This window comes from Heptranchias perlo, chromosome 1, assembly GCF_035084215.1.
Source record: "Heptranchias perlo isolate sHepPer1 chromosome 1, sHepPer1.hap1, whole genome shotgun sequence".
Classification (NCBI taxonomy): Eukaryota; Metazoa; Chordata; class Chondrichthyes; order Hexanchiformes; family Hexanchidae; genus Heptranchias; species Heptranchias perlo.
This window is the reverse complement of record NC_090325.1, coordinates 181,274,733-181,292,586: the sequence shown is the minus strand read 5'-3', so window position 1 is coordinate 181,292,586 and position 17,854 is coordinate 181,274,733. Positions and strand designations below refer to the sequence as shown.

At 43.4% G+C, this 17,854-nt stretch overlaps 1 protein-coding gene across 2 annotated transcripts in view; it reads right to left on the bottom strand.

The window, feature by feature from the left end:
• The window catches only part of LOC137328376 (uncharacterized), a 127,066-nt gene that overhangs the window by 30,920 nt on the left and 78,292 nt on the right, over nucleotides 1-17,854 (bottom strand). For both annotated transcript variants that reach the window (XM_067994332.1, XM_067994333.1), the window contains exons 22-24: nucleotides 13,939-14,069; nucleotides 8,245-8,298; nucleotides 2,206-2,394 (exon numbers count right to left, since the gene is read on the bottom strand). In XM_067994332.1, the coding sequence (XP_067850433.1) occupies nucleotides 2,206-2,394; nucleotides 8,245-8,298; nucleotides 13,939-14,069 (374 nt within the window). The remainder of the gene's footprint in view (nucleotides 1-2,205; nucleotides 2,395-8,244; nucleotides 8,299-13,938; nucleotides 14,070-17,854) is intronic.

Genomic DNA, 17,854 nt, shown 5'->3' with positions numbered 1-17,854 from the left:
GCCATTGACAATAGGAGGTTTGACTTCAGCACCCCATGTTAGGGAGGGGATAATTGGCCAGTGCCCCTGATCACTAAACAGTTACCCATGCTGGAAGACCAAGTTTGTGGATTTCAGGTGAGGATAGCATCAACCTCAGCTTTGTTGCTCCCTTTGTTGGAATAGCCTGCTGATAGTCACTGTTGAGGCTCACATAGGAAGAATTATCACTTAGGCAATGTACCAGAGGGGATGCACCTTGAGGGGATGAGGAGAGAAAAATGGTGATATAAAGAAAAAAAAAATCCTTAGAAATAAACTCTTATCTGAGAGAATATCTATGGCAAGACCCAAATTTGTAATGAGACCACTGGGTAGAAGAGAGGACTCAGAGATAGAGGAGGGACGTCAGAGATGGAAGGGTACGAGAGATATGAGAAGCTGGAGAAAACAATTGGAGGCATCAGACATAAAGAGAATAAGGTGATGCGTAAGATGCATCAAACACAATGATGTGTTGGAGTAAGAGACATGTAGAAGGGGGAAGATCAGAGGCAGAAGCACAGATTGGAGGGATGAAAGTATGAAGTGGACAGAAGAGGAAACAAATCCATTGAAAACACTGTCTGTTATTTTTCCTGCTGAACTAAACCCAAAGGTCAAACATTGCTTTGTATTAGTGTGCCAACTAAGAAGAGAACAATCACTGTTGTGCCCAGGTGGTGTTATGACAGGAAGTTACATTGCAACCTTGATAAAACTAAAAACAACAACTTGCGTTTATATTGTGCGTTTCCTGTAAAAAATATTTCAAGCCATCTCACAGATAGGCAGAACCCCCAAAGATTAATGATAGAATCTTAAAACATTTATTTAACTACAGCCCCCGAACTACGATTGCCAACTCTGGTTGGACATATTCCTGGAGGACCTCCCGCCTTCAACTGTCTTGCCCCCATACTCCTGCAATTGGTCACCCAACACGTCTATCCTCATGGCGCCCTGCCTTCCCACGCCAATTGGAAAGCGAATAAACTCTTCGTTATCCAATTGGATCATTCTTGACTGTCAGTCAAACAGCCTTCTTTCCCCACGTCCAATATTTTTAGAACTAGTACACAAAAGTGTTCAAAGAAAATTTTTTAAAGATACACTTTTTTTTTAATGCCCCCCATGATTTTTCTCCAGGGTTGCTCGCAGCAGTGTCCTGGGGATTAGTCTTTAATTCCTGGAGATTCCAGGGCAATCCTGGAGGGTTGGCAACCCTACCCCAAACACAGCACCAATTCCTGGACATTCCAGTCTGTGTGGCAAGGCAAGGTATCGAGATGCACCCTCTTGATGTGGGCGCCTGATGGTCCCATCCAATCGAGGCAACCTTCTACTGATTCCACAGACTCCTGCGGGCGGTCAGTGCTGGAGGTCACCAGTGGTTGCAAACCCTGTATAACTGCCGGGATCATTGGCTCGCACAGTTTCTGATCCCTTGCCTACTTGCTGTATAGCGAACTTTTACAATATAAACCTTGTAATTACTGTTACCATTAGCATTTATTCTAAACAAGAAAATGCCACTGCTAAAATAGACGACCGAGGAATGCCATTCAAACGCGTTCCATGTTGGTCTGCTAATATTGCCAATGGTACCGTCAAAGCCAAATATTATTGAAGTTTCAAAAGTCTCAGCACAGGAGAAAGTGGTTCAGCCCATTGTGCCTGTGCCAGCACCAGCTCCACATCAGAGATGCATATTCAAATCCCATTTCCCTGCTCTTTCCCTGTCCCCTTTACTATCATAGCGAAATCACAATTGACGTAGCTTCGATTGCCATTCATAACTTATAAATATCAAAATAAATGATAAAAAATTGAGCAGCAGTTCCAAAAATTGATAGAAATATAAGAAAAATTGCTGTTCAACTCATCCTGTTGTTTAGGTCTATATACAGGTCACTCTCAGACTATTTTGTCCTACTACTGCTGTGAAAGGGAATGAAAATAGCAGATCTACAGTGGACATCATGGATGCAATATCACATTATCCTTTGTTCCCCTATAAACTGTCTTGTGAGACAATTTACCAAAAAATATTCCTTTAACAACCATCTGATATTTTCATGTTGTCACATAATTGGCTGACATGAACATTTTTAACTTGGTGTTGGAGACGTAAACACTTCAGCAGAATACCGTATACAGATTATGATTGATTAGTGTGCTCTATACCTGTAGTGTCTTTGAACTCTTGTTAGTCTGACTTGCCGGTGAAAGTTGGGACTGTACTGATAAAACTTTCTGATGTGGTTGGCAATTCAAAAATGGGACATTAACCTTCCCAGAAACCAGACCATTGGCTCCAACTGTCTGGATGCTGACTTGAAATGGCACACTTAGGTCAAGATCTTCCAACAGGATCTGTAACATATGAAAGAAGCAATTTAATTTGAAAGCCAACTACAATTTTAGTACTCTGATTTCAACATTAATAGATCAAACAGAACAACAACAGCTTGCAATTATATAGCGCCTTTAATGTAGTAAAATGTCCCAAGGCGCATATGTAAAACCAAATGTATTATAATTGTAGGTTATGATTTTGATTCTTTCATATATTCACAGCAGTTTGTTCTCTAATTGTGGAGTGTTGTGTCAAGTTCAATATTAAAGAGCTTTCAATTACAATGTATTACAATGATATCCTTAAGAGGAAATTAAACCTAGAGGGTCCCTCACAGAATGATGAGACACCGCTTTATATCTAAGATATGGGATTAATGTAATCACTAAATTTCAGGTAGTTATTAACGGTCAAAAATAATGATATGGGAATCTTCATCTGTGGGAATTTTATTTCTGAGGTTTCATGAAAAATTGTTTGACAGGTTTGGTGATGTGAATACTCCCAAGATGACTTACAAACAATCATGAACCACCTTGCATCAGCTTGCTTTCAATTTGCCATGACTATCAGCCTTAAAAAGACAGTGGTACTCTTCCAACCAGCCCCTGGCAAGGATTACACTCCACCTATCACCACTATTGGTGTTCACATGCTTCAGGCTGTGGTCAGTTTCACCTACCTGGGTAGCACCCTATCTAGAGAAGTCCATATCAATACAAAAGCATCCTGCAAAATCGCCAAAGCCAGCTTAGCTTTTGGCAAACTCTGTGAGCACCTCTGCAACAAGAGAGGCATCAGCCTGCAGACCAAGCTCAAAGTACACAGGACTGCCGCTCTGATGACCCTGCTTTATGCCTGTGAAACTTGGACAACAATTGGGCGCCACATTAAGAAACTGAATCACTTTCACCTAAGCTGCCTGAGACAACTAATGAACATCAGATGGCAAGACAAGATCCCTGACACCTAAGTTCTTAAAAAAGTTGACGGGGGCCAAGCATAGATACTCTGATCATGAAGGCATGGCCACGGTGGTCAGGTCATGCAGTGCGAATGTCTGATGAATGTATCCTGAAGAATATCTTTTATGACGCATTGATAACTGAGAAGTGATTTTGTGAAGGTCAACAAAAGAGATATAAAGACTGCTTAAAAGCGTATCTGAAACATTGCAAAATAGACATCCATAAGTAGGAACAACTTGTTCAAGATGAGAAAGCATGGCAAAAAGCCATCCATGAAGGCATGTCTACTATGAGGCCCGTCGCATTGCTGATGCTGAATGTAAATGCCAGCTGAGAAAGTCTCGCTTGAAAAAGATTCCCGATCGGGTGTATCCAGGATCCACTGTTCAATCTGCGGACGCTCATTCCGAGCAAAAATAGGTCTCATCAGTCACCAAAGAACTCACTGCAAAAAAGATGATGTTCTGGCTGTCCTCTTCGATATCAAAGGAAGAGCGATGATGATGTGAATACTACTGAAATACATCATGTCATCTGCGGGTGATATCACCATTATGAAAATCTTTTCGTGAAGTCCGTGCCTTTTTGGGTATTTCTTCCTGCGACATTGTTTTAAAAGGTGAAATACTACATCATTCTTCGCTGCTTAATCATTCCTTTCATGAAGTTACTTACTGGCCTAGATATTCCACCTTAATGAAATTAGGGCATCTTCAGCACGGCAGTACCTCCACCAGCCACAAGAATGCAGGGGTCGATGTTCTGATCTTAAGGTCATTATGGCAGGATGACAATCTCCGCCAGGGATCTACCTGGAGGGGGTACAAAGGTTTGAGGACCTGCTGCAGCATTGCATTGCCAGCAGTGACCACGGTAGCAGTAAATGTTCATTTTTTTTAAGTAAGCGTGATTGCATAGGCTTTTGGACCATTTAAACTATAAACCATCTATAAACATCCAACGCTGGATGCCAGGAACGAACAGGAGTCCCTAGTGGCTACGGTTGCTAGGGCATAAATGACAGAAAATCTGTCTGATATTTGAATATCATTTGAATATACCCACCCATATATGGATGGACATTTTGAACATCACTTATCATTTCTGGCAGAAAATAGGAGGCTTAAAAATGGGTAGGGACAAGGTGGAGCACACCCCCTGGAAACTGGAAAATAAATGAGCCTCTTTATTATCTACATGTAATTATTGTAAATGGTATTCATGCACGCAACATGTGCCACAAAAAAAGAATAAAATTACCAATTTTTAGCAGAAAATATGTATAAGCACACGCAGATACAGGGAGTCAGCTGTAATTGTCTCACAAATTTGATCCAAAACATTGGTGGGAGCATAGAAAAACAAGTCACAACTTCCATATCCTAATTCATGCTCTGACAATCTTGAATCAGCGGGCAATGGTTATCTCTGCAGGGTTCCAGGTGCTGGGAGACAGTTCAACAGGTACAAGAAGCAGCGTGTGAAGCTTTGCTGGTTTTTCCACAGAATGGACAGGTGCACTCACAAAAAACTCTTGTTTTCCTGGTATGCGTATTGAGAAGTGGCTTAAGCAACAGGTGCTCTTGTGGTTCTAATTCTTATCACAGCCTGCTACAGGCCTGGCAGGCCAGTTCCATCCATCCAATATTCTGAAAGGCGGGCTCTGGTAGGCCACCCCCACCCAACCGAGAGGTCTGCATGACTCGGGACTGTACCGAGACCAAGTGCAAGAGATGGAGTGGATATATTTGTATCTTCACTGCGTGGGCAATAGTCTGGCGGAGTGGATCACCAGTCCGTTATAGAACCTGTCTCATTTTCATTCAATTGAAATAATTGAAATGTAAATCTTGTGGGTTCGGTAACAAACAGGCGATCTGCTCTGCCAGACATGCAGTGCAGTGAAGATAAAAAATACTCAATACTCCATCATTGACTGGTTATGGACTTGGCAAAATACTGAAATTGATGATGGTGACAATTAGGATCAAGCTTTCTTGAGGATTTCTCCTCTTCAACCATCTATCCAGTATTCATCACGGGACCTGGTATCCCATCAGATGTGATTACTAAGTCAAAGATCTGAATGTTTAACTCTTAAAAAGTGTAGAGGTGGATGAGTAATGTATTTCACAACAGTGACCGTGGTGGCATTGATTTAATCTTCTTATCACTAAAAGTAACACAGCATTTGTCTGTCCACAGTCCCATTTTGTCTGCATTTGCCTGTTAGTGGGTTAGTCTCCTCTTCTCCGTGCCCCCATGACACTGCTTGCATTACTTAAATGAAAATGTAACATGATGAGGCTTGACAAAGGAACGTTCGGTCCACTGGGATATAATTTGCTATAAGTTGCAGTAGGAAAGGAGATGCCATGGTGACATACAAGGTTAATATGCTGTAACAATTTAACCTAGTAACAGAGTGGTGAAAACCCAATCTTCTGTTTAGATATCCAAATTTGAACTATACAATTGCACAGCCAGAACCCAAAATCAAACCATCTGTTTATTTTAAATCTAAAAGGCAGAGTCTCATTTGACAGGTTAAGTAATTGGGGGGAATAAGAAAGTAGAATTTAATGAAGTAAGAAAAGATAGAGAGCCATTCACAGTAACTAAACAGAACACCGAATAATGTAATGAAATGAATGATTTATTCATGCTGGTTTTGCTGCACTTTAGGAGGGTCTTCTGTAAACATGCAAGACAGAATTCATTTGTCTTTCAGCCAGCCTATTCGCTACAAAGGCATCAAAGTTACTGAGCTTTAACCTCAATTTAAATGTGCATGGTAACATAAGGACAGTGCGTGTGAAATTGAGTTTTATCACATTCCTGAGGTAGGTGCAAAGACTCATACAGTAGCTTCCAAAACCCATGATCTGCATGTGCAGATCTAAGCCCCAATTTTGTGAGGCTCAGCTAGTTGCAAAGAGTCACTTGGCTGTCCATAGATGCATCAAGCAAATTATAGAGTCCTTGTTTGCAAATGGCAACACATTCATTACTTTACCTGTGGCAAGGACACATCAGATTGACAGAACTTTTACCAGGTGTCAGGGTACCAAGAGTGCAGAGCAGCATGGAGGGCACCCGTGTATTGTACACTCCACTGAGCCACCACCTCCTGACAGTAAGATGCAAAGTTGTCCCCTGGGGAGGATGCTCTGAAATACCAAACAGGGCAACCGACCTCAAACCTGCCTCATACAGCAGCACATCCACTTTTCCAGCCATCAAACAGGGGTCAGATGTTGTGACTCTCCATCACTTGCCCATAAACTCTCTGTCATGCTTCCACGTTGGGTTTCCTTTCATTTCATTTTTGTCTGGCACTTCTTCTCTCCCCCTTCCCCCTGTACTCACATCCATTCTCCCAAGGCAAAAGATTGACTATTTAAAATCCATTTTGAACCTTTTTAAAGGCTGAAATAAAATCTGCCCCATATGCAGCCATTTGCTTTTAAGTGGAGAGATCCTTTAAGTTTCAGCTGTTAGCCAGATTTTCCGCAACTCCATTAGGCTAGCTGTGGGTACTGGGAGCTTATGCTAATTATTCAAATGATCTGACCCCAAAAAATTGCCCACAGTCAGCTCAGTGCACGATTGGCTAACTTTGAGCTGGCACCTAGCCATTCCTTGTATAGAATCTGCATAGACTGCAAAATCGGGCCAATTGTAGGTAATAATATTTTGAACTTCAAAAACCTTTAATGTTCCACAAAATATTAATACTTTACGAATTGCAAAGTTCATCCACTTGTAACTATCGTGGCAATTTCTGTCAAATATTTTTAGTTATTGTCTGGAATTTTCGTGGGAAGTTCTTTCAGTGTCCCCTTCAATCATAACTTTGGCAGAAGATTATTGGGGTTATATTGGGGCCTTAGTAGTCCGAGTTGCGCCCGAAAAGCGGACCAATTTCTAGGCCAATATCTGCAATAGAAATTGAACCATCTGTTTCAGTGTATCATTTTGTAAACAGGAATCTTGAGGCATGTTGGTAAACTTTGATGACAAGGGAGAGGATTTCCTCTGATTATAACAAAATTGTAAACATATGTTCAGGGGCGGCCTGGCCTCCCCGAAAGGGCACAGGATTCTTTGGGATTCTCACGGAAAAAGGGGCACCGATAGGACAACGCTATGGAACCGTTCACTCCATGGAACACTTGGGAAATCTCCCAATTTCCCTTATGGCCAGTCCGATGCTGGCTATGTATAAACAGACCATTTGTACTTTTGCAACTAATAGCAAACAAAGGAAATCTATCCCCCACAAAAAAGTCACTGCTACACTAAAAAGGCGATTATTAAGATTGTAATGATTAGGCCATTTGGTTTTACACCGTGATAACAGGCAAAGAATTAATTAGATGAGATTAGATCACACAAGATGAGAGCTTCTCAACATACTTTCCCTGTACTCCGATGTAAAAATTGCTGGATTATTCACTATAGACACTATGAGGTTCAAAAGGAGTGAATTTTTATAATTATTTTAGGACTTTTTTTGTATTTCTTTCTATTGGTCATTGATAATTTTCAAATTTTATCTTTTTGTTCTATTCTCAAAAATGTACTTTTGAATAAAATATTGTTAATGCCTGCTATCTAACCAAGCAGAACTCTAGACTTATTAAGCCATATATTGAATTATTAAACCTTTTAGGACAGAGTTTCAGCTTCAAGGTCATGCTGCCAATAAAATTTCAAATGTGATTTTCCAATAAGATGATTACAATTCAAAATTTAACTCATCTGGATGATTGAATAAAGTCTCACAAATCAAATATTTAAAATACTTTATAGGGAGACTCTCAGAAATGAAATATTTCATCACTAAAATAAAAGACAATTCCCTCAGCAAAGTGGGTGTGTACAATAGTTTCTTACCTTTGTGCGGACTGATCCCATTACCGACTTGTGAAACTCGCCATCAATGAATATCTGTCAAGTAAAATAAATATCAAGGTTTGAAAATGATATTAACAACTTATTTTGAAATTGAGAAGCGTATGTGAGGGACTGAGCTATATAATTCAGGACACCATCAAAGTTGATAAGAGAATAAATCTAGAGCTGGATTTTATACACGTGATGATTGTTGGAGGGAAGGAAGACTGAGGTAAAGTGGTCCACAGCTTTGAGTTCCTAGGAAAGAACGAGTCAGAGCAGGATACCATGCAACGAGTCTTGATTTCAGCACACTAAGGGAAGCAGGGAGGAGCAAGAGCATGCATGATGACAAACAGGATAAACAAGAGAGGAATATTCAGAGGATGACCATAATAGTATTGGTAGTCAGAGGGATTTGGGTACACAAATCACAGAAAGTTAACATGCAGGTAACAATTAGGAAGGCAAATGATATGTTAGCCTTTATTGCAAGGGGATTGGAGTAGAAGAGTAAGGCGGTCTTGCTGCAATTATATAGGGCTCTGGTGAGACCACACCTGGAGTACTGTATACAGTTTTGGTCTCCTTACCTAAGGAAGGATATACTTGCCTTAGAGGGGGGTGCAACGAAGGTTCACTAGATTGATTTCCTGCGATGAGAGGGTTATCCTATGAGGAGAGATTGAGTAGAATGGGCCTATATTCTCTGGAGTTTAGAAGAATGAGAGGTGATCTCATTGAAACATATAAAATTCTTCGAGGGTTTGACAGGGTAGATGCTGAAAAACTGTTTCTCCTGGCTGAAGAGTCAGAACTAGGGGTCATAGTTTCACGATAAGGGTTGGCCATTTAGGACCAAGATGAGGAAAAATTTCTTCACTCAGAGGGTTGTGAATCTTTGAAATTCTCTACCCCAGAGGACTGTGGATGCTCATTTGATGAGTATATTCAAGGCTGAGATAGATAGATTTTTGGACACTAAGGGAATCAAAGATATGGGGATAGGGCGGAAAAGTGGAGTTGAGGTAGAAGATCAGTCATGATCTTACTGAATGGCAGAGCAGGCTCAAGGGGCCTTATGGCCTACTGCTGTTCCTATTTCTTATGTTCTTATTGGTAAAATATGGGGACAAAAGGTTGTGGTGCTTTTCAATGTCATCAGCGTGTTATCAAGCCACTGTAGTGACACTGACTGTGCATCTAACCATTCAATAACATGCAAAAACATATTGTGGGAGGCTCCAGAACCCAATACATTGGAGAGTTTATTGTCAGTAGAAAAACATGGGCTCTGAAAATCTGCATTGCAGCGCATCTTGGCATAAGTCTGAGGTGTGCCTGCCCCTGAGGGGTCATATTATATGAATTTCAGGAGGCTAGGAGGGCAACTTTGTTGTGCTTCACCACCCCCCCCCTCCCCGCAATGAAGCAGCTGAAAACTCCAGAGAAGCCTTGGGCTGGGGGGGGTGGAGAGAGGGGGTCCCTGTAGCCCCAGTACAAAGAAGGGCACTTTAAAATATTTTTCAGAAAAATTAACTTTTTAAAATCTTCAGTCGTCCAGGCCTAGACCTCCAGAGGGACCCCATGTCGGCAAGCAGATATGCCTTTTTCATTTGGAGTATCAGACCACCACAAGGCTGGAGACTCTGTGAACTCTCATTGTGTGAAGCCCTCCCCTCAGCCATGCTCCCTCCTACACCACTGGCCTTGTTTGGGGCAGGCAGAGCCTTCTGCCACTAACAAGGCCCCAACCTGCCAGTCCCACCCTAATCCAAACTCTTGCCGGCTTAAGGGTGGGATTCCTTCGAAAGGCTATGGACTTTCAGCCTCATGATCAGTAAAACCTTTCATACACCTCAATGAGTTGCAATGGGGAATAGAAATTATCACTCTATAAACAAAACCTCTTTAAAGAAACTACAAGAGTTTTAATCTTCAAATTGTCAAGTAACAACTTCTCAATGGAGACAAATAATGTGCCGGGTTGGATTCCCATCAGTGCCAAGTGAGAAGAACTGTGCAACACTCAGGGTTCTTGCTCCTTTTTAGGCAAGGGTATTAAGCATTATGGAACCAAGGCGGGTAGATGGAGTTAAGATACAGATCAGCCATGATCTAACTGAACGGCGGAACAGGCTATAGGGGCTGAATGGCCTACTCCTATACCTATGTTCCATCCTATGTTCTTGTTCATTTTCCATTCACACTTACTGTAAAGTGTGTAAATGTGGACATCAGGCGAGGATAGGTTTGAGGTCGGCAGAGATGTGCAAGTGCCAGATGCAAAATTACATTTTGGGAATGAGATGAGCAGAATTTCCTGTAATGGGATTTTTGACACCTATTTCCTGCCATTTGTGCAGCTCCAGCAGTCGCCCACAAGCTCCAGTGTCAGCTGTGGTTCAGTGGTAGCACTCTCACCTCTGAGTCAGAAGATTATGGGGGTTTAATTGGTTAACCCCTGAATTGTTGAGTTATTTTAAAACATTGAATAAAGGTTGCGCACCATTAAATCCCACACCCTCCAATCAGCATGCCAGACCTCACCAATCTGCCGGTCCGAGTTGGTACCTGGCCTGCGAGAGAGCGAGCACCAAGGTTCTCCGCTGATGCACTAGAGGCATTGGTGCAAGGGGTGGACAGAAGGAGGGCCATCCTATATCCACGGGGGAGGGGGTTGGCGCAAGAGTCCCTCCAGACATATGCGCAAAAGGTAGTGGGAGGCAGTGGGGGATGAAGTCAATGCCAGGCGTACAGCACCACGAACATGGATGCAGTGCAGGAGAAAGTTCAATGCTTTGACATGAGAGGTCAAGGTGAGTGAGATCAACCGTCGAGTGGCATCTCCTACCAACTGCACCACTTGCCACATCCACTGCTCCATGCACTACGTCCTCCGTCACCCACATACAAACAAACTCTTTCCATCAGTACGCAACTCTTCCAATCAGATGTTTCCTCTCACCCTTACACATTATCACTGTTGCAAGCTGCCCACCCACACCTCACAGGCCACACACACAACCATGACAGGCACATCACTCAGACACACATCCCACTTTCTTGCAGGAGAAGGTAGCGGATAACAAGAGGCTGCAAGTGGCAGTGGCATTTAGCCCCTCGAGCCTGTTCCGCCATTGAATGAGATCATGGTTGACCTGTGACCTAACTCCACATATCTGCTTTAGCCCCATATTCCTTAATACCTTTGGTTCACAGAAATCTATCAATCTCAGATTTAACATTGACAAGTGAGCTAGCATCAACTGTCTTTTGCGGAACAGCGTTCCAAACTTCACCCACCCTTTGCACGTGGAAGCATTTCCTCACTTCGCTCCTACACATCCTGGCTCTAAATGTTATACTATGTCCCCTCGTCCTAGTATTCAAATATAGGAGACTTCCAAAAATAGTTCCAAATGCATCAGCAGCCAGAAGCAATAATCCAGTAACTAACCTGTAAATCATGCATGGTCCCTTTAAATAGTGCTGGTGAGGGGTCCTCCAGACATTCTAAGACATGTTTAGATGGTTGCGGTAAAGACAATGAGTTGGGTGGAGCGTTAAGTCCCAAAATAGTGTCTATCACTTTAAATCAGCGTTGCACACTGATAGTACGCATTTTCTCCTTACTTTACATGCTGCCAGCGTTCATTACTTGTGCGTGCACTAAATCCTTTACCAAGATGGCGTCCGGCGCACGTCACGTTAGAAGCGTGCATGCACATCCAAGACGTCATCTTGGATGTTCGGGAGACTGTGTAGCGCCAAAACCAATGGGCGCTAAACGGCCCAATTTCTAGCCCTATGTGTTCAAGCCCCACTCCAGAGACTTGAGCACAATCTAAGCTGACACTCCAGTGCAGTACTGAGGGAGTGCTGCTCTGTCAGAGGTGCCTTCTTGCAAATAAGACGTTAAATCAACTCCTGTTATGTGCCACCTTCTCCTGCAAGAAAGCGGGACGTGTGTCTGGGTGATGTGCCTGTCATGGTTGAAAATCTGCCAGTGTGTGTGGCCTGTGAGTTGTGGGTGGACGGCTTGCAACAGTGGTATGTGTAAGGGTGAGGGGAAACATCTGATTGGAAGAGTTGCTTACTGATTGTCTGCCCTCTCAGGTGGATGTAAAAGATCCCATGGCACCTTTCGAAGAAGAGCAGGGCAGTTCTCCCCGGTGTCTTGACCAATATTTATCCCTCAAAGCAGATTATCTGGTCATTTATCTCATTGGTATTTGTGGGACCTTGTTGTGTGCAAATTGGCTGCTGTCTTTCCTAAATTACAACAATGACTACACTTCAAAAGTACTTCATTGGCTGTAAAGCGCGTTGGGACGTCCTGAGGTTGTGAAAGGCTCTATAAAAATGCAAGTCTTTCTTTGTTTCTTTTTCTTTTCCTGGATAAGCAGAAGAACATAAGAAATAGGAGCAGGAGTAGGCCATATGGCATCTCGAGCCTGCTCCGCCATTCAGTGAGATCATGGCTGATCTTCGACCTCAACTTCACTTTCCTGCCCGATCCCCGTGTGTATCTCTTCAAACCCCACTGTGAGTCCCGCCATTTTTGACTGGGCAAATGACCTACCTGTCCTACTACATTTGGTGCCTTTGGCTTTTGTAATTGAAAAGCCTGCTGATGCTCACTCTACAGCACTCTACAAAGGACATCACTTGAATAAGGTACTAAAGAGCTGCGAGCACCAGTGGAACTGTCGGTCAACATGAGTCTGCATTTTAGGAGAGGAGGGGAGAAAACTGGGTGGGGGTGGGACTTGGAGTAATGATAGTCTTTCAGTTTGAATGTCACATCACATCAATCACAATGAACATACTGGCAGCTACCAGCACACTGCCAACTGCTGTCAAGCTCTCTCAGAACAATAAATCACCCCCATTAAATGAACAGTATATGTTAAATAAGACATAACATGCCCTGGAGTGATATCAGGGCAGTAATCAAATCTTGAGCTCTATGGAATCATCTGAACTCTTTGATTAGATTACTGTCTTGTAAGCAGCTCTTATGTTTCTGTAGCGTCTGCATCATTTTCTCCATATTAGTTTTGGAATAGACTTTTATACAAAAATGGCGTGAGCTGGTATTTTAAATGTAGTTTAATGACAGGGCCAGAAAGCAACAGCTCTTTTGCTCTGGAATAATGGTCCAGAGACACATGGGCACAGGATGTAAATTGTTCTTTTTACTTAAAAAAACATAAAATTCCCACAAAAGCAACAAAAGTAAAAGGACTGTTATAATTGCCTTGGACTGGGTTTGGTTTTGTTTTAAAATGTCATATTTTTGGGTTTGATTACGTGGTATCACTAACTTAGCAGTTGTCTGGAATATGACATTTATCCCATCTTTGGAAATCAGATAGGCAAGTGCAGAGAAGGTCAGCCTGTCTCCCTTCATATAGGCAAAGCCCCTAGCATAAGTATTACTAGTCAGGCAAAAATACTGTTGCCATGAGCGCTGGACCATACTACACTTCAAACCTGAGATCATTCAGTTACCCCTACTGACTTGAAGGCGCCCATACCTTCATTTTTATTGGAATAAAGATAGAATAATTCCACTGGCAGTCAGCTTTACTTTTCTTTTTAAATGTCAAATCTCTTAAATTCAATCTTCGATTCAGCAAATTATGAATAGTATCAAAGTATTTTGTATATCTTAGTCTCTAAACGTACCCTGTAACCTTGAACGAACGTTCCATTGCTGCATCCCTTTTCATCCATCAAAGGCTTCTCCCATTCAATCATCAGGCCATTCTGGCCAACTGTGGCAATAATATGGGCTGAACCAACTGGAGCAGGGGGTTCTGGAGAAAAGAAACACCAGTATGAAAGTCATGAATAAAACAAAAGCCCTTTCAAGCAAGAAAACATTTCCGTTCTCATTTGCCTGAGGGTTATCAGAAAAATATCTATGTAATGATGATGCATGTTTCCAGGTTGGGTTGGAGGTGGTAATGCTATATTGCCCATACTCTCATCATGCGTTGTTATCTGTTTATTTCTTGCACCATCTTATCTTTTCTGCCAACCTTAACAAACATGGGTCTGATGTCAACTTTTCTCATGTGCAGAGGTTGTGCCCGCTGGTGCCCTCCAACAGTGACCCTGCTGGAGTTTGCTGGATCACCGGTAGGGCATCTAACTTACATAAGGCTGGAGGGTGCTCGTGCCACCACGGACACTTCTCCAGCACCCACTTGTCCCATGCAACTGCATAATCCTTCTTCTGTCCACCATGGGGGAGGGGTTGCTCAGCCCCCCCCCCCAACCCCCTTACACCCCCTGTGCAAAGGGGCTGATCCAATAAAAAAAACCTTCTTTATTTTACAAGGCTGCAGGCTGCCTCCCTAGCCTGGACATCCCTTCCCTCAGGTGGGACCCCAATTACACGCATCTGGAGGTCAGCACGATACGATTTATCCCTCTCAGCATACCAGCTTCCAGTAATACTCTGGGTTACTACTGAGTTGGTGAAGTGGAAACTCCTAGCATAGGAGCCCTGACCCCTGACTGCACCTCTTGCTGTTAGAGGCCTGGAGGGCAGAAGTTCTATCCATTATATGGCCAACTGGGAAATCTGGGAATTATTTTTTAATTATTCGTTCATGGGATGTGGGCATCACTGGCGAGGCCGGCATTTATTGACCATCCCTAATTGCCCTCAAGAAGGTGGTGGTGAGCCGCCTTCTTGAACCTCTGTAGTCCATGTGGTGAAGGTTCTCCCACAGTGCTGTTAGGTAGGGAGTTCCAGGATTTGGACCCAGCGACGATGAAGGAACGGCGATATATTTCCAAGTCAGGATGGTGTGTGACTTGGAGGGGAACGTGCAGGTGGTGTTGTTCCCATGTGCCTGCTGCTCTTGTTCTTCTAGGTGGTAGAGGTCGCGGGTTTGGGAGGTGCTGTCGAAGAAGCCTTGGCGAGTTGCTGTAGTGCATCCTGTGGATGGTGCACATTGCAGCCATAGTGCGCCGGTGGTGAAGAGAGTGAATGTTTAGGGTGGTGGATGGGGTGCCAATCAAGCGGGCTGCTTTGTCCTGGATGGTGTCGAGTTTCTTGAGTGTTGTTGTTGCTGCACTCATCCAGGCAGGTGGAGAGTATTCCATCTCTTGCTTTGTAGATGGTGGGAAGGCTTTGGGGAGTCAGGAGGTGAGTCACTCGCCGCAGAATACCCAGCCTCTGACCTGCTCTCGTAGCCACAGTATTTATATGACTGGTCCAGTTAAGTTTCCGGTCAATGGTGACCCCCAGGATGTTGATGGTAGGGGATTCGGTGATGGTAATGCCGTTGAATGTCGAGGGGAGGTGGTTAGATTCTCTCTTGTTGGAGATGGTCATTGCCTGGCACTTGTCTGGCACGAATGTTACTTGCCACTTATCAGCCCAAGCCTGGATGTTGTCCAGGTCTTGCTGCATGTGGGCACGGACAGCTTCATTATCTGAGAGCTTGCGAATGGGACTGAACACTGTGCAATCATCAGCGAACATCCCCATTTCTGACCTTATGATGGAGGGAAGGTCATTGATGAAGCAGCTGAAGATGGTCGGGCCTAGGACACTGCCCTGAGGAACTCCTCCAGCAATGTCCTTGGGCTGAGATGATTGGCCTCTAACAACCACTAACATCTTCCTTTGTGCTAGGTATGACTCCAGCCACTGGAGAGCTTTCCCCCTAATTCCCATTGATTTCAATTCTACTAGGGCTCCTTGGTGCCACACTCGGTCAAATGCTGCCTTGATGTCAAGGGCAGTCACTCTCACCTCACCTCTGGAATTCAGCTCTTTTGCCCATGTTTGGACCAAGGCTGTAATGAGGCCTGGAGCCGAGTGGTCCTGGCGGAACCCAAACTGAGCATCGGTGAGCAGGTTATTGGTGAGCAATTGGCAGGGACTGGGCGGAACTACGCTCCTCCTTTTCTCCAGAGTTACGGTTAAGGAGATTTTGGGCCATACTCCTGAAGAGGTCCTTGCACATGAAATATTAATATTGTACTCACTTAGTTACATATTAAAATACTCATTTACATAACAAGACGACCTTACGATACAGCAGAATCTCCTGATTTTTGCTTATGATCTGTGTGATTGATTGATCCATGATCCCGGTGTTACCAGAGGACAGGAGAAAGACCTCAAAGACCTTTGGGCATTGCCAATTGTGCTTACTCAAGGCTGCCATTCTGAACAACAAAATGGGAATATTGTAAATCCTATTAAGGGCCTTCTGCTGACTCAATGCAAATCTAGTCATGTAGATGCCTGGTGGATATTCTTCTTATAGTTTGGGGAACCAGGAAGTAAGGGAAGTGGGGCCTTATTATTAAGGGCTGTTTTGTACATTGCCATCACTGTATGACGGTTGACTGTGCACTTTTACTGTTCTGTCATTACTGCAGGCCTGTTTGTCTTTGCCCATTTCTTTAGTAAGGTCCATGGAGAATGTCTTATATCTTGCAGTTAAACATTTTGACTATGCACCTATTCTGTTCTGAGCCACCAATGGAGTGGAGAATGTTCTGGATCTTGCAATCTATGTCCTCAGGTTTAAAGTTCACTTATTTTGTGCCTTGCTATTCATGGAAGCCTGATTGTGTTCTGTCCTTTGCTGTTTTAAAGTTTAAATTAACATTTTTATTCTCTGTTCTGCTAATCATTGAGTTTGCCGACACACAGGGAACAGTCCGCAAGAATGGTTCAAACTTGTTCATGAGCTGAAAAAGTTGGCATAGTCATATGGGGGGGTGAGAGGGTAGATGCGCTGTCATGTGCTTGGATGGGCATAGCTTTCAAACAATCTTTTTGCCTGAGAGCAGGGACAAGGTGGGTGAACTGTGTTTTGTAGGTGGATGCAATCAGGTGTTGAATGCCCATATAAAGGAGCTGCCCTTTGACAGTCCTGGCAGCTCAAAGTGCCGACACATCTGAGCAGGCATCATCGATAGGCTCCAGGACTTTCAGGTCAGGAACTTCTGGTGCCACGGGCTCCTCTCCAGGAATGTCCAGTCTCTACCCTTCCGTAAGATGAAATTGTGAAGTGCAGAGCAGGCCACAATTATTCTGGCCGCTCTCTCTGGCGTGTATTGCTGGACTCCCCCCTGACTTGTCCAGGCAATTGAATCAGCCTTTCAGAACTCCTGTGGTCCTCTCAACTACCTACCTGGTCACTGCATGGGTATCGGGGGTAGGGCTTGTCCCCCAGGATTCCTCGCTGAATAACACTGAAATCAATGGAAATGAAAATTTGGAAAGATGTGTAATGGGCGGCAGAATCAGTATTGCCCAAAGTCAAAATTACCCCCACTGAGTTATTGGGGGAAACCTGACTCATGCCTTTCAAATAATGCACATGCACAGTCACAGTCACCTCCACAATGAAAATGGGGTGGATTTCATTGCACTGAAAACCTATGGTATTACAAAATGACTTCCATAGTATAAACAAGATATATGATTGAAACAGAGCCTGAACTGTACTTCAACAGACAGTACAAGTAGTCAGATGCTACCAAAGCAATGACAAGTAAATCGATTTCTCAGGGTTCAATTATGGATTGTCAAGAGTTCAAAAAAATGTTCTCATATATTTCAATG